This window comes from Pelodiscus sinensis, chromosome 12, assembly GCF_049634645.1.
Source record: "Pelodiscus sinensis isolate JC-2024 chromosome 12, ASM4963464v1, whole genome shotgun sequence".
In the NCBI taxonomy this organism is placed as follows: domain Eukaryota; kingdom Metazoa; phylum Chordata; order Testudines; family Trionychidae; genus Pelodiscus; species Pelodiscus sinensis.
The window spans coordinates 49,532,245-49,555,832 of record NC_134722.1 but is presented as its reverse complement, the minus strand read 5'-3'; the positions used below and the strand labels follow the sequence as shown (position 1 = coordinate 49,555,832).

Below are 23,588 nucleotides of genomic sequence, written 5' to 3'. Positions count from 1 at the left end.
GCATAGCTTATTTTGAGTTAAGCTTTGCTGTGTAGGCACATCCTTACAGAATGGCAAGTGACTGTAGGAAGGAGTACAGCAGAAAGGAATTTAGGGGTCATAGTGGACCACAAGTTAAATGAGAGTCAGCAATGTGACACTATTGCAAAAAAAGCAAACATGATTCTGGGATGCATTAACAGGAGTGTTGTGAGCAAGACATGAGAAGTCATTCTTCCACTCTACTCTCCACTAATTAGGCCTCAATTGGAGTAGTGTGTCCAGTTCTGGGCACGACATTTCAAGGAAAATGTGGTGAAATTGGAGAAGGTCCAGAGGAGAGCAACAAAAATGATTAAATGTCTAGAAAACTTGATCTATGAGACTTAAAGAATTGGGCTTGTTTAGTTTAGAAATGAGAAGACAGAGGGGACATGATAGCAGCTTTCAGAGGATAGAACAAATTATTCTCCTTGGCCTCTGATGACAGGACAAGAAGCAATGGGTTTAAATACAGCAAGGGAGGCTTAGGTTGGATGTTAAGAAAAACTTCCTAACTGTCAGGGTGGTTAAACACTGGAATAAATTGACTAGGGAGGTCGTGGAATCTTCAACACTGGCAGTGTTGCCATTCTGCTTGGTTGGAGTCGTCATTCTCAGAGCTTGCTATTTGCAGCGCCGCCTTCTGGGCTCCTCCTGCATCTAGACCTGCCTCTTCACTAGCTCTTCCTCTTTCACAGCTTGTGGCACAACGTAGGGTATGACTCCAGAGACAAAAGATGCCCTCCACCTTGGAAGGCAGTGCAGAGGGAGATCAGACAATGGCCAGCTGCAGCCTGCAGGAACAGAGCTACTAAATGCAGGCTCTCATTGTTTTAATGGGAACACCACATTCCCTGCATGATGTTCTCTAGCTGGGTATGAGCAAGTGTAGCTTCCCTAAATGAGTCGGCACAGCTACCTGCCATCCCACTCTCGCAGTGCTTGCTCCCTAGTCCAGAGGCCTCCAGGGGGGCACTTGTATGCTGGCACTCACGGTCCCCTGCAAAATTATATCTGAGGCTCAGAGTGAGTGGTGGAAGGAACCAACTGTCACGACTCATCCTATCCATTTCCATTCCCACGGACAGAGATGGGCCACTTTAAGCTAGCAGTGGGGCACAAAAATCCACTAAAACCATACGGCAGGCTAGGGTGACTTGGTCGTACCTCCAAACAGTATGATGGGGGGGTGAGCTGGTCTTGCCTGGGAAATAGGAAGTTGGTGACCAAGCTTGCCTTGTGCTAACCCTGCAGCAGCAGCAGCTTCCCACTCTGCCCCATTGGCTCTTGCCACAGTGTGTGACAAATGTGTCTATGGGGGGGGGGGGGGAAGGCATGCCTCACCCTGTTCCCTTCCTGGCTCTACCGCTACCAGATCACCTGTCTGATCTAGACTGTGGCAAGCTAAATAAAATAATCTGGCAGGCTGGATGCAGCCCTTATGCTGCCAATCTAGTGTTTGCATTTATAGTGTGATTGCACCTACCAGCCACAACCAACTTGGGCCTGATTGTGCTAAGACCTGTATCATCAATTATAGTCCATGTCCTAGAAGTTTCCATTCCCTGGTTGCTATCATCTTCCTTACAAGGCAGCTCTTTGGCATTGCTGGATTTGGGTGAAGCGATTTGTGGGACTTACCTACTGCACAGACTAGGGCCGAAGAGTGAGATGGGATGCAGATGACTGAAGGACTCAGTTACAAACTGCACACTGAAAGAGATCAGTTCCTTTTTTCTCCCATAGTAAGATTGGTCAGCAACTGGAGATGCTTCTCTGTGTAGTGTGGAATTCACGGCTGCAGAAGGCCATTGTGGCAGACGCTGTGGTTGGAAGTTACCTGTTAAAGAGCACTTGCATCTTGCACTTGCAAGCCGAAGATAAATCAGCATCATGCTTCAGGGGCTGGACACATGCTGATTGCTGTTGTGACCAGGCGGAATGATGTACTTATCCCCCAATCTCCCACAGACTGCACAGGCATTCTTGTGCATCATTAAGAGTTCTTATCTTCTGCTGAGTTCTCTAGCATTAGCTGCTTTTGGAAGAAGTTTATTGATGAATCAGTGGGCTAGTGCCCCGGTGCTTTGTGACATGCTGCAGCAACAGAGACTTGCTAAAATTCCCAAGGAGATCAAGAGCTCCTCGTAATAACTGCTCAATTTCCTTAGTTATAGAAAAACAGCCTCTATGTTTGTAGCTAATAGCGCAACTTGGTGTTTAGCACCAAGTTTCTGTGAACATAGATATTCAACATCTAACACTAGAGCTCTCGGCTTATGTACTTTTGACCAACCCCCCTCCCCCCGACTATTTTTACACAACGTATAACTAGACTATGGAACTCATTGCTACAAGGTATCATGGCAGCCAAGAGCTTAGCAGGAATCAAAGATGACCCTGACATTTATATGGCTAGCGAGAACATTTGCAGTTAGAGTAACTAAGAATACACATGCATCAACTCCAGAATAGGGAAGGGCTAGAGGCCTGCATTGCTTCAGGGCCTAACCCAACATCTCATGGAGGAATTAATCATATCCTGCCCTTGAGGGGTGGTCATTAACAAGTGTCCTCTGGTAGGTCCTACTATGGTCCCTAGTATCTGAGCATCTCACAGTGTTAACCAGAGATGTTCTTGCAGCATCCCTGAGAGGTAGGGAAGTGCTATTACCCTCATCTGACAGGGAGGCACAGAGGGAGACTAAGGCCCTTCTTGAGGGTCACACAGGGATCCATGGCAGAGCAAGAAATCCAACTTGGGTGTTTTTCTGTCACAAGGATCTTGCTGATGTGCCCGGGCAAGACTTGCACTGCCATGGCCCTCGCAGGAACTAGCTTGTGGGGCTAGAGGGCTTCAATATCCATGGCTGTCATGCTGGCGCCTTTCATCGATGCATGTGTCCATGTGGAGTTCCACTGGGTGGCACCCCACTAACTCCCTCAATGTCCTCGTGAAACAATGGATGCCTCCCAGGATTCCCTGCTTGCTGCTGTCCCCTTGTAGATCCCTTGTTTAGGTCCCAGGGCCTGCAGCCTCCTTCCTCTTCTGTTTTTCGCTGGCTTCTGTGTTCTTTTGTTTCCATGGGCAGAGCCCCACCACACACCGATCAAAAAGGCTGGTGCCCTGCACCCACACATACATCCAAGCAACGTTCCATTAGCTCCCTTCTTCTTAGAACAGTGGGCGCTGTCCAGGGGTCCCTGCTTGGTGCCTCGCACTGATCTTCTGTTGTACCTTTGACCCATCACTGCGCTGTTCATTTGTCCCATTAGTTGACCTCAAGGTTTTTCTGGCTCTTCCCCACTTCAAAGAGGGTGGTCCTGGAGATCAAAGAGCCTTTCACTAGCACTGAAAAGTATTTGGAAAATTCTAGTCCCTCCTTTTGGAAAGTTGGCTCTGGGCCCTCAATACGCAGTGCTGCAAAAGTGATTTCCTGGCCACCTTCTGCTGCCCATCCAGAAATAGTCCTGCCAGGAAGGGTGCAGGCAAGCCATAGCTAGTTGAGCCTCACACGGATCATGCAACAGCCTTTCCCCAAGTGCTGGGCAGCCAGGCTGGAAGGGGCAGTGCACCAAGTCTGGCTTGCCAAGCATTTAATGGCCTTCTGTACGGATGTACACTTGATGCCGGGGTTTCTATGGTAACAGTGCCTTCTCTCTCCCTTAATGAATGCATCCCCAATTAGTTTCCATTCGGTCTCCCTTCCTTTCTCTCTCTAACTCCAATTCATCTCTCTGCCATCGCTTTATAATTGCCATCTGAAAGGCTCCTGTGCTTGGGAGCTCTCATGGCGAGCAGATCAAGCGAGATGAGGCTTCATCAGACTTAACAAGGCAACCCTGCAGCGGCAGCAGGCAGCCAGGAATCCAGGACGAGGAGCAGCAATTGCTATTGCCCGCCTGCAGCGCCTGCCCCCATCTAATTCAAGTCGGCTACACAAATAGATGTGCTGTTGACGCCCCCTCTGCACTCCTCCCCCAGCCAGCACTACGTCCCTGGAAACAAGGAGCAATCAGATTGTGCCTGTGCTTTCCAAACATGGTGAATAAGAGGCTTGTCCTGCAGCTGTGCCTGAAATGACACACGCGTATAAGGCCTCCTTTGCATTGCACAGGGCTATGCTGGAGCTGGAAGAAAAAGAACTCGGACAGATCAGAGCTTTTCTAGCCGCCCCCTGCCTAAAATACATAAGAGGAAGCTGTGACGATATTTTTGTCTCAGCTGCACCAAAGGGAAGTTCTGGGGAGCAAAACACCCAGAGGCAAAAGCTAGGGATATACTTGCTTCTCTCTCCCTCTCCTCCACCTTCTTACTGAATTGTTTGGGAATGATTAACTTCTCTTAGAGCAGTGATGGACAATCCTCTCCATGGCTAGCTTTAGTAAAAGGTAAAGATTGATGTGTTGCTCTTCAGACCTAAGCATAGACAGTGATCCCTGGAAGATGCATCAGCTCCAGGGTGATCAGAGCTTTATTCCCCATGGACTAAGAGGAGGTTGCTACAGGTTAATTAGAGCACCTGTTAATTAGTCAATTAAGACACCACTTAAGTCCTAATGGCTTCAGGCAGACAGGAGTAAAGGAGAGCTGACGATAGTTTGGAGATGTATTTGGTTTTGTCTACATTTTGGCTACGTCTAGACTGGCATGATTTTCCGCAAATGCTTTTAACGGAAAAGTTTTTCCATTAAAAGCATTTGCAGAAAAGAGCGTCTAGATTGGCACGGACGCTTTTGCACAAAAGCACTTTTTGCGGAAAAGCGTCCGTGCCAATCTAGACGCGGTTTTGCACAAGAAAGCCCCGATCGCCATTTTTGCCACTGGGGCTTTTTTGCACAAAACAATACCGCGTTGTCTACACTGGCCCTCTTGTGCAAAAGCATTTGCGCCAGAGGGCTTTTGCCTGAACGGGAGCAGCACAGTATTTCCGCAACAACACTGACAATCTTACATGAGATCGTCAGTGTTCTAGCAGAAATTCAAGCGGCCAGTGTAGACAGCTGGCAAGTTTTTCCACAAAAGCAGCTGCTTTTGAGGAAAAACTTGCCAGTCTAGATGCAGCCTATGACTTTTTACAGAGATAGCAGGTCTGGCTTTTACTGCTAGATGTTGTGAGGCATCTACATCTTAAACAGAATTTTTCTCTCTCAACAAACCATCATTGGCTTGACTGTCTTACAAGAGAGGGAGACAGTAAAACCAAGCTGGGCAGTGCCTCCTTAGCCAGGATGCCAGACCTTTCAAGTTACTGGGCATGATGCAAGACTCACTGGGTGAGGTTCTCTCACATGCTTTGCTGAAAGTCAGACTAGATCATTGTCATAGAATCCTAGAACTGGAAGGGACCTCGAGAGGTCATCGAGTCCCGTCCCCTGCCCTCATGGCAGGACCCAATACTGTCTAGACCATCCCTGATAGGCATTTATCTAACCTACTCTTAAATATCTCTAGTGATGGGGATTCCACAACCTCCCTGGGCAATTTATTCCAGTGTTTGACCACCCTGACAGTTAGGAACTTTTTCCTAATGTCCAACCTAAACCTCCCTTGCTGCAGTTTAAGCCCATTGCTTCTTGTTCTATCCCCAGAGGTCAAGATGAACAAGTTTTCTCCCTCCTCCTTATGACACCCTTTTAGATACCTGAAAACTGCTATCACGTCCCTCCTGAGTCTTCTCTTTTCTAGACTAAACAAACCCAATTCCTTCTGCCTTCCCTCATAGGTCACATTCTCTAGGCCTTAAAGTCTACGAAGGGCCCCAAGCACCACTGACTCTTAGCAACCCTCTGAAGTGGGAAAGAAAAGCAGTGTGGGGAGGCTTTAACTGATGGAGAAAGCCAGCAAGGAACCAGCTCTCAACACTTGCAAGGTCTTTCTTATCTCAAGGCTTAGTGCTTCTAACGTAAACCCCACACTGGGGAACTGTAAGCCAGCCCAGTGAACCCTGAGTATGGCACCCAACCGGCCCTAAGGCCATAGTCCTGGCACTGCTCAGATTTTTCCTTGATCATCTGCCTATGCTGAGCTCAGCTTAACCCCTTGTTTGCTAAGGACCAAGAAATGTGTTGACAATATCTCTACTATCTATCACTGCAAGAGGAAGCAGGGATGCTGCATGATATGTCCTTTGTCATGAGAATCTGACAGCGAGGTCAGGATCCAGCAGGAGAGCTAGGGCATGCGTGCTGGGCATAGGTTGTCACCAAGCCCCACACCATAGCATATGGGACAACCAGCAGGGGAGAATGGTCAGTAGCTGGCAGGCCATACCTCCTTAGTGAATTGCCTGGCACTGTATCTCTGAGCACTTTGAGGACAGGGTGAGACTCCTGCCCTGCAGTTGGGCCAAGACCCTTCCTTCTGCCCTCTCTCTGTGTTAGGACGTATAGGTAGCCCCAGGAAAGATGGGGGGTTCCACTTTGAGCTAACTTGCAAGGTTGAGAAAATGGGAAGGTCTCTCAAGAGGGAGGAATCTGCCAGTTGCCCAGAGGTACCCTGGCCTTTCCATGAGTGTGCTGCCTAAGGAGGCCAGTATTTCAGGGGAGTGAGAACCCAGGGCACTAACTTTGTACCCAGAATGCTGTCGGGTTGCTTCTAACAGCAGGCTATCAAGCTTCCTTCTCAGACAGTGACACCAGAGATGTGTCTCCCAGAAGATCCTTTGCTCTGGTATCCGAGTTGGCAGCAACTTGGAAAACAACAAAAAGTCTAGCAGCATCGTAAAGACTAACCAAACATGTAAATCAGTGGTTTCCAAACTTTTCGGCATCACACCCCCTTTTTGATTTTTGAGAAACCCTCACGCCCCCTCTCTCCAAAAAAATATCAGCAAAACTTGAGGAAAAAAAAAAGAAAGAAAGAAAAGAAACTGACCGGGGCCGAAAAACATTCACGGCCCCTTTAATTCCCAGGATCATTGTTTAAAGAAAAATAAAAAATGCCGGTACTCAAGGGGAAAAGTTGTTCTCACACACACAAAAAAAAGTTGCCTTTTTAAGAACATAAGATTGGCCATATTGGGTCAGACCAAAGGTCCATCCAGCCCAGTACCCTGTCTGCCAACAGTGGTCAATACCAGGTGTCCTAGAGGGAGTGAACCGAACAGGCAATGATCAAGCGATCTCTCTCCTGCATCCATCTCCACCCGCTGACACACAGTAGCTAGGGACACCATTCCTTACCCATACTGGCTAAGGGCCATTAATGGACTTAACCTCCATGAATTTATCTTCTTTAGTTCTCTTTTAAACCTGGTCTAGTCCTAGCCTTCACAATCTCCGCAGGCAAGGAGGAGAGCAGGCAGTGCCCTTTTAAGGTGACTATTTTGAAGTCTGCCCGGGATGCTCCATTCTCCCCCCTGCCCAGCCAGCTCAATCTGCGCATGTTCGGGCGGACACCCAAACCAGGGCTCTTTCTTAGTGGTGGTGGGGGATTGACGATGGGGAGGCTAGGTTGCCTCGCACCCCCGTGGAATTTATTCACATCCCCCAAAGGAGTGCACCCCCCGATTTGGGATCCTATGATGTAGATCCGTGGTCACCAACAGGTTGATCGCGATCGAGTGGTCGACCGAGAGGCCTCGACCAGTCGATTGTGAGGCGTCCTGTCTGCCCCGCCCCCATTTCCCTCCCACCCCTGAGAAACCCCATTACCTACCTCAAGTGAAAATGGAGGTAGTGCCGGCTTCCTGGGGATGGACAGGGCTTTCCTGCACTGGGGGGGTTCGGTCCCCTGGGCCGGCGCACACGTGCGGGGCTTCCCTGCGTGGGGGGGGGGGGTCGGCCCCGGGGCAGGCGGGGGGGTTTAGCCCCGGGGCAGGCCCGTGCACGCGCAGGTCTTCCCTGTGCAGGTGTGGGGGGTCGGCCCCGGGGCAGGCGCGCGCGGGGCTCATCCAGCCCCGGGGGAGGCACGCACTGGTTTCCCTCGGCTGGGGGGAATCCTGGGAGGAGGCAGATACAGGGGAGACTCTGCCTCCACTGACACCCTGCTCCCCAGCCCCCACTCACCAGGCACAGAATGCTGTCCCCACTCCCCGAACGCTGTCCTTATTCTCCCGTCCCCAGCCACAGAACTCTGTCCCCGCTCCCCTGTCCCCAGCCACAGAACTCTGTCCCCGCTCCCCTGTCCCCGGCCACAGAACTCTGTCCCCGCTCCCCTGTCCCCGGCCACAGAACTCTGTCCCCGCTCCCCTGTCCCCAGCCACAGAACTCTGTCCCCGCTCCCCTGTCCCCAGCCACAGAACTCTGTCCCCGCTCCCCTGTCCCCAGCCACAGAACTCTGTCCCCGCTCTCCTGTCCCCAGCCACAGAACTCTGTCCCCGCTCCCCTGTCCCCAGCCACAGAACTCTGTCCCCGCTCCCCTGTCCCCAGCCACAGAACTCTGTCCCCGCTCTCCTGTCCCCAGCCACAGAACTCTGTCCCCGCTCCCCTGTCCCCAGCCACAGAACTCTGTCCCCGCTCCCCTGTCCCCAGCCACAGAACTCTGTCCCCGCTCCCCTGTCCGCAGCCACAGAACTCTGTCCCCGCTCTCCTGTCCCCGGCTACAGAACTCTGTCCCCGCTCTCCTGTCCCCGGCTACAGAACTCTGTCCCCGCTCTCCTGTCCCCGGCTACAGAACTCTGTCCCCGCTCCCCTGTTCCCGGCTACAGAACTCTGTCCCCGCTCCCCTGTCCCCAGCCACAGAACTCTGTCCCCGCTCCCCTGTCCCCAGCCACAGAACTCTGTCCCCACTCTCCTGTCCCCAGCCACAGAACTCTGTCCCCGCTCCCCTGTCCCCAGCCACAGAACTCTGTCCCCGCTCCCCTGTCCGCAGCCACAGAACTCTGTCCCCGCTCTCCTGTCCCCGGCTACAGAACTCTGTCCCCGCTCTCCTGTCCCCGGCTACAGAACTCTGTCCCCGCTCTCCTGTCCCCGGCTACAGAACTCTGTCCCCGCTCCCCTGTCCCCAGCCACAGAACTCTGTCCCCGCTCCCCTGTCCCCAGCCACAGAACTCTGTCCCCACTCCCCTGTCCCCAGCCACAGAACTCTGTCCCCGCTCCCCTGTCCCCAGCCACAGAACTCTGTCCTTATTCCCGCCCCACTCTGTCTCCACTGGCACTCTGTCCCCAGCTGCAGAACCCTGTCCTCTGCCCTCCCAGCACCCTGTTCCCTCTCCCCTGCCCCCAGCCGCAGAACTCTGTCCCCACAAAATGTATAATTATAAATGCTTCATTTTAGATTTAAATAGCATGAATAAAAACCAGACCATTTATTTCATAACTATAAATATGTGATTTTAATTTTATATATTGCATAATTTAAAAATAAACTGTTTATCAGAGGCTACGTCTACACTGGCATGATTTTCCGGAAATGCTTTTAACGGAAAAGTTTTCCGTTAAAACCATTTTCGGAAAAACGCATCTAGATTGGCAGGAATGCTTTTCCTCAAAAGCACTTTTTGCGGAAAAGCGTCCGTGCCAATCTATACGCGGTTTTGCGCAAAAAAGCCCCGATCGCCATTTTCGCCATCGGGGCTTTTTTGCGCAAAACAGTACTGTGCTGTCTACACTAGCCCTCTTGCGCAAATGATTTGTGCAAGAAGGTTTTTGCCCAAACGGAAGCAGCACAGTATTTCCGCAAGAACACTGACGATCTTACATGAGGTCGTCAGTGTTCTTGCGGAAATTCAAGCGGCCAGTGTAGACAGCTGGCAAGTTTTTCCGGAAAAGCAGATGATTTTGCGGAAAAACTTGCCAGTCTAGACACTGCCAAAGTGTGTAAGTAAGGGCTGGGGATAGCAAGTGATGGATAGGAGGAGAATAGAGAGGGTGGGGCTTCAAGGAAGGGGCGGGGCTGTAGATCTGCGCCTGTTCTGAGTGATCTTGGGTGTAAAAAGGTTGGAGACCACTGATGTAGATGGTATCATGAGCTTTAGCGGGCACAACCCACGTCTTCAGATGAATGTGAGCAAGTTACATCGCACACAGCGCCACCTAGTGACTAATAAAACACTTTGTTGTTTGCTAATTAATGGTTCTTATCTGCCCCCTTTAGGTGCTTATAGACTATTTGTATTCCCTATTGCTTTCCAGCTCCGCTTTCCCTTGATATATTTTTTACCCGCTGTATTTTCTTGCTCTTCCCTCCCGAATTTTCCCTTCTTCCACTCCTGCTCCTGTCTCCCCCATTTATTTTGGTCCTAGATATCCAACACTCAGGTCATCTGAAGAAGTGGGCTGTGCCCCCGAAAGCTCATGATCCCATCTACATGTTTTGTTAGTCTATAAAGTGCTACCAGACCATTTGTTTTTTCAGTTAATAAAACACAGTTTAGGATGGCATAGCTCAAACACACTGCACAAGACAAGAGTGCCATGAATAAAAAGCTGCCTAATAGGAACCATTGGTAGTGCTCAAGCTTTATTGGTCAATGCCAAAGACTGGCATATTATCTCATGAACTCCCACCGTGTGGCTAGCTCTTCTGCAGAGCAGTCTTTCAGACTCGTGAAAGGTGAATGGAAGCCCAGCTCTGCCTCTGAAGCCCATTGAAAAGGAGCCTTTTGGTTTCATTTGGGATTTGGCTCAGCCCATGTATGAGTAACCAATTGAAGTCAATGGGGGTTGGGGACTTGCATTTTCTAGGAGCTGAGGAGTTTATAGCTCATGTTGAGATCTGGGAAATCAGAAAGAGAGAAAGACATGGATTGGTTGGAAGGGGCAAAAGACAGACAGGAAGAACTGGCATCAGAAAGAAAACCCAGCTAGAAATTGACACATCTGTAAGATTTAAGAAGTGAATGAGAGGCAGAGGATAAAATGACAAAGGGAAAGAAAACTCCAGGAAGAAAAGTAAGCTGAGTTTTGGTTGTTGCTAATGGCACCTGATGTTTTAATTGAATTTCCCTGGACATTCGATTCGAGCCCTTGGCTGCCTCGAGCCTGAAAATCTTCAACTCCACTAGGACTGAAAAGTTATTTTAAGTGGGTGCAAAAGTAAACAAGGCGCATTCACCAGCTAGTCACCTGTGGGCTTTGGCAAAGTTTACTGGATAGGTCAGCACATTCTCATTTGCAAATATGGCTCCCACCTGCCTTTCTGTGACACTCCAAGGGTCCAGCAGATGGATTAATATTTTCATGTGCAGCCCTTATCAAGGACAGATATGACCCAAATATAGCAGCTCTCTACTTCCATAGTACATTGAGCATGTTTCCCTTGGGGTTTACTGTATGGTAGACATTACATTCCCCCAAACTCCTCAGTAGAACCTCCCAGACCCTGACATATAGGTCTCCCTAAAATCACAGGGTGAAACCCCTGGCCTGCATGCTACAGGAGGACAGGCTGTACTATTAAAATAGCCCCTTCTGGCCTTTGAGTCTGAGAGACTTCGTGCGGAATATTCTTACTAAAGCAAATTAACTCTACTCCTTGCTTCCAATGTTGAGGAAGAAAACAGGCAAGGGCTTGTTACTGCAGTGGGAAGTGGCAGTGTAAAAGCATAGCCTTTTACAGCATTGGCTGGACTAGTGATTGAGCAGAAATGACGTTGTGACATTCTGTACTGAATCGCTCAGCGAATGCTGATCAGACCTGTTCAGTTATAAATTTAAAAAAAGGCAGAGGAGGGCAAATCCTGATCTTAGTGACAGTGATGTAAAGCCAAATCAAATTACTAATTTTAGTGACATTACTCCCAATTTACACCAATGTAACTAAGAGCAGAACTTGCCACAATTTCTTTCATGCTGGCAGCACAGAAACTGCCATCTATTCTTTCATCATTGCTGCTAATCAAGTTTTTGCGCCAGGACTCAGCTTACAACTCAAGGAACAGAATAGAGTTGGTACTTTGTACTCTTAGATGTTAAGCCCCAGCTAGCAGTCATTTTGCCAGTGCAAAGAGCGCTGTGATTATTTTAGCTCAACCAGCAATGAGTCTTTGGAGTGCTTTGTGCTCAACACCCAGCATATTTCCTGCCGGATTGAAACTATTAGATAAGGGACGCAATTATGATTATTTTTAAAACAGATTTTGAAAGCATATGAACCCAAGCCAATCCCTTCTGCAAGTGCTTCTCCAGATCAGTTTTGTTGTTTGTTTACAGAGGCTTGTTGGGTTGTGGAGTGAGAGGCAAGTGTTTCTTTAGCAGGTGGCTTTGTTTAATTAGTCTCTGCAATACCCTGAAGGGAGAAATGATAATCCGGAGAGGTTTCCTTCCCCAGGCTTGGTGGGAGGAAGGGTTGGGCGGGGGAGAGAGAGGGAGAGAAGCTCTCCAAGGACAAGGCTGAAAACCAAAAATGATGATTGGATGAACAAACCCTAAACCACAGAAAGAAAGAGATGGAGGAGACATTCCCATTGAATCTTTGTTCTGTCCTTTGATCTTAATTCCTACTTCATTGCTGCCACTGTCTCTTCTTCCTTGTTCCTGAGGCTTTGCTGTTCACTTTCCTTCCTGCTACTGGATTTTAAATCTTGTGTTTTCCCTTCACCATTATAAATTCCCAAGTAGCTGAAGGCTCCCTGGACTCATAAGCAAAGGCCACTCCATGACAGTTGTACCCTAGAATCCCTCTTGCAGTGCCCCTGTAGATTCAGCTTCATCTTCTCAGCCCAGCGTTACCATACTGAGGAGTTTCTGCATGAGAGGGGCTAAGCGGGCATCATCTGGAGTCCCTGCAGATTCAGAGGTGTTTCGATTTGGGGCTTTGCTTTAGGCGCACATCTGCTTTTTGCCTTCTGCTCTAATTGTTGTCAGTGGTGATGCAATGGCAAGGACATAGCTAATGATAAGCTAGCATGACAATAATAACCAGTTGGCACATCAGTCATGCCAAGTAAGTGCCCCTGTCTCCTGGGAAGCCCTCTGCTCTCCCTGTCCCCTTCCTATGTACTGATTCACTCAGAAATTGCCCAGCTTACATGTCAACACACTGTCTAAGATGTTCCAGCTGTGTCAGGACTTATGTTTTAACTCCCCACCAAGTGTTTTCCAGTTAGCCAATATTGCCAGAGACTAAACCTTCAGCTCTGTGTCCCATGAAAGCCTGCCAGTATCTTTAGCTGGGGTGGGGGTGTGGAGGGGCTTGAAACTAATAAGAAGTTATTTGTTTATTGTAAACACTCAGGGAGCCAGTATAGCAGCACTCCTTACTCCCCTCTGAATGAGGATCCTGGAGTCCCACCTGCCCTGCAATTAATTAAAAGAACAGAATTCACACAAAGGACATTCCTTTTGCGCAGGATGGGTTGATGTCACAGTTTCAGGACCAGGTACATGGACAGCTTAGAAGCTTCTGCGAGTGGCTACGATTCAGGATTGGCTTACTTGGCAAACTGGCCATTGAGAGCAGCTCACCAGGACAGAGAAGTTGGGCACTTTGAAATAAAAGCTGTATAGAGACTCTTCTATACAGCTGAGCTCTTGCCCTGCTTCAAGAGGGGCAAAGAAAGGAAATAAAGGGATAGGATATGCACCAGGGAGCTCTTTCTGCTCCACGAGGACAGATTTAAAGCCAGTTTTTGTTTTCAGGCATATCTGAGCTCAAATGGATCAAAGCTGTCAAAATTTCACTTGCCATCTAGTTTTGAAGCCAACAGCTGACTGAAAAGACATGACACCTCTAAACCTTCATCTATGGAATGGTGCTAGCTGTCTTGCTCACAGAGAGCTCATGCCATCCTAGCATACTCCTTCCTCCTCAGGCATCTGCTTAACTTCGTTTGCTGCCAACGTAACTACCGTATCTACATTCCATTTCTCAAGCTACCTCACAGAGGATAAAAGCTAGATTAGTGACTAAAGGGCTGGACTCTTCAGAGATTTCAGACCAGGATCAAAATTCAACCTAGTTGCAACCCAGTATCATGCTACTGACTTCAGCTATGTTATTCTGTGCTTCTCCTGGGTTTAATTTCACAATTGTCACTTTTATTCTGCATCAGAACTGGACTGTTCTGATTGTCAAACACTACCAGCAGAAGGAGGATTACTGGACTACCTGACCTACGACACAGAACAGTATCACAAGGGAATGGAGATAACACTGGGTGAGTCCAGAGAGAAAACTATTAGGGTAACAAAACAAAACACTAGCCAGCTCTGCATTTACAAAGACAGATATTAGTTAACCATGTCTCCCACAAGTGCACAGCCTTGTAGCTTAGGTGTTGGAAGCAATGTCACACCAGAGCAGATGGGCCATGAGACTCGTGTACAATACTGAGTACCAAGGTCTCCTAGCTGGGGCGGTGTCCACTGAAAAGTTTTCTAACAATTAATAATGATAAAAAGGCCCTTAAAACGTGCAGTTAGGAAAAGTTTTTTTACAATAGTCCCAATAGTAAAATACACATTTCCAAATCCCAAATGCACACCAAGCTGGGTCTAACAATAGCACCCAGGAATGGGTTATCATCAGCTATTGAAGGGTTGATTTAAAAAAAAAAACCCTCCTAAAAGTATCTGAGAATTAAAAAAAAAGTTCTGCGGATGGGGTTCTTACTGACCATCAGAATCGTAATGTTTCCAGATGTCCAGGAACTGGGATGCTGTGAGCTCAGCCAAGTGCAGGTAAGGGGCTTGCTGCTTCACCGCCATGGTCAGCTGCCAAGGCAACCCTCTGTGCTGCTCTGTCTCCTCTCTTCAGTGCTGCGATCTCGCCAATATCTCTAGCCTGTCTCTCTGCTCTGCCTTTATATAAACCTTCCTGAGCTGGCACAGGGTCCTGGCAGCCACTAGAGGGTGCACAGACTCTGAGAAGCCAATATACTATAGACAAAGGAAGGGAATGCAAGAGAGAAATTGGGAGGTGTGGGGCATAGAAGGGTGATAAGTTGAAGGGAAGATCAGTGTTTCCAGGGTTTCACAAACATCCGGGAATTTCTGCATAGCAGGAGCTAACAGATCTAGATAAAAAGGTTATTGTCTGTATCACAGCCTGCTAGCCCTAACATGGTGAATCCCTATTGCAAGGGGTGCTTTGGGCTCCAAAGAGAACTGGTGGGCTTGCAGTACATAGCTCAGGAGTGAGAGCACTGGTCTTGTAAACAGGCCAGTTGAACCTACTGCAAAGGAGTCCAGAGCAAACTGGGCTAAACGCGAAGAATGTCAAGACTGTTCTAGGTTGTGGCTCCCATGTCCAGAGACGGGACTTGGTTAAGAGAATTCAGGGCTGTTGTGTCTTAGCCCAGCTTTGTAGTAATAGTTATCCCGAGGGCTGATCAGTGGTCACCAGATGGGGAGGTCTCTGGCAGAGCTCCACTACCCCTCGCTGGTGCTTGTCGGCCCCTTTATTGTTAACCTCAGCAGAGAAACAAAGGCCTGGGAAGGCGAGGCAGACTTAAGTCCCCCCTCATCCTCCTGAGGAGCTCTGGCTTGCTGCCTCCTAGCCCATCCTTCCTCAGTGAATGTCGCTGCGTACCTTATAGCAAGCAGCTCAGAGAGGATAAAAGCTCTAGCCTGCTGCACCCAACAGAGAATCCCTTTTGACTGACGTGGTAGGGATGTATCTTTGTGGAGCCAGAGCCAACAGGAATTGCTTAGCTAGCTGTTTCAGAACGTATTAGTCGTCTTCATTACAAACCAGTCCTTCTAGAGCACAGGTCAGGGGAAGATACCTCCAGGATCTTGATGTGCCTGCTCACTGGAGAGGGACGCAGGTCCCTAAGGCTGTCAGTCCAGCACCTGGCACAGGCATTGGTAATTAAAAGAGACGCAAACTGCCCTAGCTTCTGTGCTGGGCAACAAAAGACATTCTAAGGGCTCCTGCAGGGGACCAGAGACAGATGATGGTTAATACCATGAGGCTATATTTACACTGCAATGATCTATCGGGAAAAGGAATGCAAATCGCACTCCACAATTTGCGTACCTTTTTCTGATAGCTTTTTTTGGAAGAGGCTTTTCTGAAATTTGACCTGTCTACACTGGGCCAAGTTTCGGAAAAGCCTCCTCTTTCGGAAGAGTCCTTCTTCCTCGTGGAAGGAGGAAGACAGGGCTTCCGAAAGAGCATGTCTACTCTTCCGCAAAATAAAAGTGGATACCTCTGGTATCCCGGAAAACCTCCGTTGTATAGACATAGCCTGAGACAGAGCTGATCCACACTGTGCAGGCCAGGCCATGCTAGACCAGGCCGGCACCGGGGATTTATCTTCATTCCAGGCCCTGCCCATACAAGGATCTTGCTGTAACAAACCAAACGTGCATGCTTTGGGAAATAGCATTGTGTTGATGTGGTACCCAGGCTCTTTGTTCTCTTGCTCTCTGATCCAGTAGGAGGTGGAAGCATGTGGCCACATTACTATGGTGGTCTGCTAGAGAAGACCATGCCACGTTAACTGAGCTCTAAATAATATCACCTAGCTCTTCAGCCAGCCATAGATCTCAAAGCTAGTAAGGAGAGGTACATCATTATCCTCATTTGACAGGGAGGAAAATGAGGCACACATCAAGCAAGTGACTTGGCTCAGATCAACCAGCAGGCCGGTGGTAGAATCAAGAATAATCTTAGACCACACACACTTTCCAATCAGATTGCAGGCTCTTTGGTACAGGTACTGTATCCACTGCTGGGGGGCGGGGGAGAAGGGGCAGCGAGGCACCTGGCTCAGTGGGGCCTGATCCTGATCATGGCCTCTGAAGGTTGCTAACCATAACAATTAAGAAACAATAGTCCTTTCAGCCTGCCAGTGCCTGCATTCACACCGTGAAGCATTGTGAGGCCCTGCAGTGAGCAGAGATGGCCACTCACTGACCCCCAAGGAGGGAGAACCCCTCTGAGCCCGGATGGGCTAAGCTGGAGCCTGCCCCTTTAAGTCCACAACAGCCTGGGGGAGGGGCAGGAAGTATAAAAGCCAGGTCCAGAAGGTCAGAAGGGACCTGGCTTTTGGAGGGAGCAGAGGCCAACCCTGAGGAGCCGCCTGGGGTGGACGACTGGCCTGGAGGAGGAGGAGGAGGAGACCCTTTTCGCCCTACATCTAGACTGGGACCATACAGACCCTGGGAACCCACCCCGACCAGGGGAACAGATACAACCAGAGAGAGAGTCTACAAGTGGCCCAGGGGAAGCAACGGATGATCAGGTGGATCTGATCACCCTTTAAGCTGGGTCAGCAGGCTTCAGTGTGGATCCCTTGCTGACCCCAGTGGCTGTGAGGCTGCCACTGCTAGGGCCCTGGTCTGGGACGTGGTGGAGTAGGGAGGGCCCACGTCTTCCCCCTTTCCACTTGTGCTGCAGAAACTGTTGGTCTGCCCCACCCTGAACCAGGGCCCCAGGCCGCCACTGGACTGCAGAAACCATTTGCTTGCCTGCCTGACCCTGAACTGGGGCCAGGGTTGCAGGGAAAAAAAAAAAAAAAAAAAAGGTTACTTAGCTTGTAACTGTTGTTCTTTGAGATGTGCTGCTCATGTCCATTCCGGTTAGGTTAGGTTCACACGCTGCGTGCATGGACTCTGGAGCACTTTCCCTTAGCAGTACCAATTGGGCCAGCCGGCGAGCCCCCGAGAGTGGCACTGGTATGCTCATGCATATATACCCCTGCTGGCCCTCCGCCCCCTCAGTTCCTTCTTGCCAGATACCACCGATGCGGGGAGACAAGTGGGATGTGGAATGGACATGAGCAACACATCTCAGAATCATAGACTCATAGGACTGGAAGGGACCTCGAGGTCATCGAGTCCAGCCCCCCGCCCTCAAGGCAGGACCAAGCTCCGTCTACACCATCCCTGACAGATGTCTATCTAACCTGTTCTTAAATATCTCCAGAGAGGGAGATTCCACCACCTCCCTTGGCAATTTATTCCAATATTTGACCACCCTGACAGTTAGGAATTTTTTCCTAATGTCCAATCTACACCTCCCCTGCTGCACTTTAAGCCCATTACTCCTTGTCCTGTCCTCAGAAACCAAGAGGAACAAATTTTCTCTTTCCTCCTTGTGACACCCTTTTAGATATTTGAAAACCGCTCTCATGTCCCCCCTTAATCTTCTTTTTTCCAAACTAAACAAGCCCAGTTCATGAAGCCTGGCTTCATAGGTCATGTTCTCTAGACCTTTAATCATTCTTGTCGCTCTTCTCTGCACCCTTTCCAATTTCTCCACATCTTTCTTGAAATGTGGCGCCCAGAACTGGACACAGTACTCCAGCTGAGGCCTAACTAGTGCAGAGTAGAGCGGCAGACTTCACGAGTTTTGCTTACAACACACCTGTTGATACAACCTAGAATCATATTTGCTTTTTTTGCAACAGCATCACACTGTTGACTCATATTCAACTTGTGGTCCACTATGACCCCTAGATCCCTTTCCGCCATGCTCCTTCCTAGACAGTCGCTTCCCATCTTGTATGTATGGAACTGATTGTTCCTTCCTAAGTGGAGCACTTTGCATTTCTCTTTATTAAACCTCATCCTGTTTACCTCTGACCATTTCTCTAACTTGCTAAGGTCATTTTGAATTATGTCCCTATCCTCCAAAGAAGTTGCAACCCTACCCAGTTTGGTATCATCTGCAAACTTAATAAGCATACTCTCTATCCCAATATCTACATCATTGATGAAGATATTGAATAGTATGGGTCCCAAAACAGACCCTTGAGGAACTCCACTTGTTATCCCTTTCCAGCAGGATTTAGCACCGTTAACAACAACTCTCTGACTACGGTTATGCAGCCAATTATGCACCCACCTTATCGTGGCCCTATCTAAGTTATATTTGCCTAGTTTATCAGTAAGAATATCATATTCCCCCTGTAAGAACAGCAGTTACAAAGTAAGTAACCTTTTCTTCTTAGAGTGCTTGCTCACATCCATTCCAGTTAGGTGACTCCCAAGCAAATCAGGAGTGGGGTCGGACCTAAACTGTGATAGACTGCAACATGGCTCTACCTACTGCCGCATCATCCCTAGCCTGCTGGGCAATAGTATAGTGAGCTGTAAGAGTATGAATGGAGGACCACGGAGCTGCTCTGCAAATGTCTATAATAGGGACATGTGCCACAATGGCGGTTGATGAGGTCTGGGCCCTTGTGGAATGGGCTGTACGTGGTGGCAGCTCTCGCCACAGGCTCTAATGCAGGAGGTAATCCATTTGGACAGGCACTGTGCTGACACAGACAGGCCCTTCATTCTTTCTGCTATAGAAATAAAAAGCTGTGGAGACTTCCTGAACTGTCTTGTCCTGTCAATATAAAATGCTAGTGCCCTCCTCACATCTAAGGAGATTAGACACTGCTCCCTTGGGGTTGTATGTGGTTTGGGATAGAAGACTGGGAGATGGATGTCCTGTGACATGTGAAAATATGCGACCACCGTGGGAAGGAATGATGGATGAGGTCTAAGTCTAACCCTGTTCTTAAAAAAAAAAAAAAAAAAAAAAGTATAAGAGGGCCCAGAGGTGAGGGCCCTAAGTTGAGATACCCTCCTGGCTGATGCGATGGCCACTAAATACCACCTTCCATGATAAGTGCTTCAAGGAGCAGGTAACTATGGGTTCGAAAGGCAGGCTCATGAGCCTTGTGAGGACCAAGTTAAGGTCCCACGTGGGTATTGGTTGTCTCACATGCGGATACAGTCTGCCTATCCCCCTGAGTAAGTGTTTAACCATAGGGTGTACGAAGACTGAGGTACCCCTTCCCCAAGGTGGAAGGCTGCTATAGCAGCTCGGTGAATGCTGACAAGCCTTGTAAGTGGAGGTGCAGGAGAAACGTTTCCATTTAGCCTCATAAGTCGCTCTAGTCGAGGGCTTCCAGCTCTATCAGAACTTTCCTCACTCTCTCCGAGCACATTCACTCCTGCCCCTCTATCCCCGAAGGTCTCAGGCTGCCAGGTGTAGGGAGAGAAGGTTTGGGTGGCACAACCTCCCCTTTTCTAGGTCCTGAAAGCAGGTCTGGAAGCAGCACAAGGGGCGCTCCAAGTCCAGGAGCATGGGGTACCAGAGTTGGCATGGCCATGCTGGGGCGATCAGAATGACTGACGCCGCCCACCTCTTGACCAGCAGGAGAACTCGGTGTACCAGAGGTGTAGGGTAAACTGAGGCAGTCCATGGTATTTCACTAAGAACCCCTATTCAATCCTAAAATTGGAGACAGGCCTGTAACTTAACAGCACGGACAGTAAGCCTGAGTAGAGGGACCTTGGGAAGGCACAGTCGCCCTGGCAACCACATTCCAAGGGGCCGCACCAGCTGATGTCAAAAGAACCTTGCTAACATGTTTTGCTTGAATCTTAGTTAATGGGCCCATAAACTCATGGATCACATCAGCACGAGGCGCCAGTAACCCCTTCACAGACGCAGCATCATTTAACTAGACAAAAATTGCCATTGAATTGTCTGTTTGTTGATGTTGGCTTATTTAGCTTGTTAAGGAAACTACTTGTATTAGAGATAAGTAGTTTGACGGTGGGTGGAGATGCTATGTAATCTTTAAGTTTTTGGCTTATGTGTTCATTTTGTTTTGCTGCTAGAACCTAATTGCTTCCTCTCCGTCCATCAGCTCCCTATATCATCTATTGTAATGTTTTGTTTAAGCAGCGTTAACCAGCTTAACCCCTGGTAGTGCTCCACTAGTGCTGTGTGTAATAAATCTCTTGCCTGCTTTCACTGCATCCAGTGTCCAGACTTATTTACAGCAAGTGGAAATGGGGGGGGGGACACATACAGGAGATCCTTGGGCCACTGTAGCACCATAGTGTCGCCCTTGATCCCTTCCCCAGGCCTAGGAATGAGCAATAGCTAGGGCACTTGGAGTTTTTCAGGGAGGCAAACAGATCGAGGCAGGGATGTCCCCACTCTGGAAAATGGTCCGTATGAGATTGTCCCTGATAGACCATTTGTAAGTTCTGAACGATCTGCTGAGGTTGTCTACTAGCATGTTTCGATTCCCCGGAAGATACGAGGCCTCCAGGTGAATACGATGTGCTATGCACAAGTCTCACAGCTGGAGGGCTTCTTGGCACAGTGGAGAGGAACAAGCCCCACCCTGTTTGTTGATATAGTGCATAGCTGTGGTGGTGTTTGTTAATACCGACACCACTTTGCCCTCCAGATGGGGCAGGAAAGCCAGACAGGCAAGCCTGACTGTCCCGAGTTCCTTGACATGTATGTGTAACCGGCACTCGCTTGGTGACCACATACCTTGTATCCCGAGGTCCGCTAGGTGGGCTCCCCATCCAGCATCTGATGCGTATGTTACCAGTCGCGCCGATGGGATCCAGCTGGTGAATGGGACTCATGACGGACTACATCTTCTTGGAGCCACCAGGTCAGCGACTGGAGGACAGCCTCCAGGACCATAAGGTGTTCATCCAGAGGTGTGTGGGTCAAGTGTGCCGAGGCTAGCCACACTTGGAGGTGGCGTAAGTGTAGGTACATGGTGCCATATGGCCCAGAAGTCTCATGCAGGTATGGGCCGCCGTGAGTGGTGGCACTCAGAGGCTCCCTATCAAAGCTTTGATAGACATGAACCTGGCTCTTGGGAGGGACGCCCATGCAATTGTGACATCCAAGTGCACCCCAACAAAGTCCAACTGGCGTGGGGGTGAGCATGGATTTCTTCTTGTTATGAAGAGGCCAAGCTTGCCAAATAGGTTTCTTATGAATTCTATGTGATCCCTGACCTGACCCCTGGATGATCCTTTGATCTAAACAGGGGAATACCTGGAATTCTGTGATGCTGGAGGAAAGCAGCCACAGCCACCATACATTTGGTGAATACCCTCAGAGCCGTCAAGGGGCCGAAGGGTAGGACCATGAACTGAAAATGACTGTTGCCGACCAGGAACCGGAGAAATTTCCTGTGAGTCGATATAATGGAAACGTGGAAATATGCGTCCTTCAAATGGAGGGTGGCGGACCAGTCTTGTTTCCAGGGATGGGATAATGGAAGCCAGGGTCACCGTTCTGAACCTTGCCTTCCTCACAAAGGAGTTCAGATTCCTTAGGTCTAGAATGGGACGAAGTCCCCCCTTGGATGTGGGAATTAGGAAATACCTTGAATAAAACCCCTTCCCTTGAAACCCTGCTGGAACAGGCTCTACAGCCCCTAGTGCCAGTAAGGCTGACACCTCTCGCTCCAGCAGAATCTTGAGAGAGGGGTCCCTGAAGAGGGATTAGGATGGGGTGTGTGTGGATGGATGGGACAGGCAAGGGATGGCGTATCCCTTTTCTACCAAGTATAGTACCCAGCGAGCCGAAGTAATCTTGCACTAGGCCTGGGAGAAATGGGAGAACCGGGACCCAAAGGGTGGAGTTAAAGTGGAGGCTAGGATGCAGTTCTCCAGCGTGCCTTCAGAAGGATGCCTTAGGTTGCTGGTTAGGGGGCTGTGCGGATCCTCTTTCTGGATCTGATCTAGATCTCCTATGCCTCTTTCTGTTCATATTGCTAAAATTACACCTAACCCTAACACCTCCCTCCTCCTACTGAGATCAGGTCTAAAGGTCTGTTGGAATGGTCTCTGGGAAGACCTAGTTGGCAGGGGCCTAGGTTGAGGAGCTGGGGTGTGAATCCCCAGGGATTTGAGGGTAGGCCTATAGTCATTGAGGCTGTGTAAGCATGAGTCAGTTTGTTCCAAGAACAACCCTGTACCTTTGAAGGGTAGGTTCTGCAGGGTATTCTGGACCTCCTGAGATATCCCTGACACCTGGAGCCAGGCACTGCACCTCATGACCATGGCATGAGCCACTGAGTCAGTGGTAATAAGTACACTGGTGGTACCATCTGCTGTGCCTGTTCGAGCGCGGCACTGGTGCTGAAGCCAGCAGAAGGGTTGGTGCTGCCACAGAATTTGACGGCCCCGTGGGGGTCGGCGCCAGTACCATAGGTGCCGTTACTGTAACTGTTGCCTGCATTGGTGCTGGTGGAAGATGCTGCACCATAAGAGGGGGCAGAATTGGTATTAGCTGTGGCTGTGCAGACAGCACAGTTGATTCCAGTGCCTGTAACGGGGCCTAATGGCTGACTTCCCCTTGAGCACTCCTTGGTGCCGAGGTGAGCTCCATTAGCTTCTGTGCAGCATCGAAGACCTCCAGCGTTGATGGTTGGGGGATCTCCCCAATATCAGTTTCAGACATGGGGCCTCCTTTAGGCTTTGCGCTCAACCGATTATGTTGGCATGGCCTGGAAATGTTGTGCCAGGAGGTCTCGGCCTGGTACCCATCCCTGTGGCGCACTTTCAGGCTGTGTCATACTAGTGACCTTCCCTTGTGCTCCTTCATATGCACTGGTGATTGGAATCGGTGCCTTGATGCTGCTGGTCTTGCTGGCGCCGCCTGACTCAGTGTCCCTGACGCTTCCCTAATGGACACCGGTGTGCCGGGAATACCCGGTGCTGCCTTTGGCACTTGTGGTTGTAAAGCCGACTCCATTAGGAGGAGCTTCAAGTGGGAATCCCGTTCCCCTTTCATTCTAGGTTTGAAGCTCCTATGGATAGTACAGCTATCAGTGCAGTGACTTTCCCCCAGACACTTTAGACAAGGGCATCGGCTTCAAACACTTCACTCACGGTTTGAAGCCATGCGGTCCCAGCATTACTTCCAACAGGGGAGATAAGCAGAGTAAGAAAAAAAAACCCTTTCT

The 23,588-nt window shown here is 49.4% G+C and overlaps 1 protein-coding gene across 1 annotated transcript in view; it reads right to left on the bottom strand.

Annotated features, from left to right (window-relative positions):
- The window catches only part of CALB2 (calbindin 2), a 59,284-nt gene extending 44,615 nt beyond the window's left edge, over positions 1-14,669 (bottom strand). The window contains exon 1 of the mRNA XM_075940654.1: positions 14,523-14,669. Coding sequence (XP_075796769.1) covers positions 14,523-14,613 — 91 coding nt within the window. The 5' untranslated portion in view covers positions 14,614-14,669. The remainder of the gene's footprint in view (positions 1-14,522) is intronic.
- Between the last annotated feature and the right edge of the window lie 8,919 nt (positions 14,670-23,588).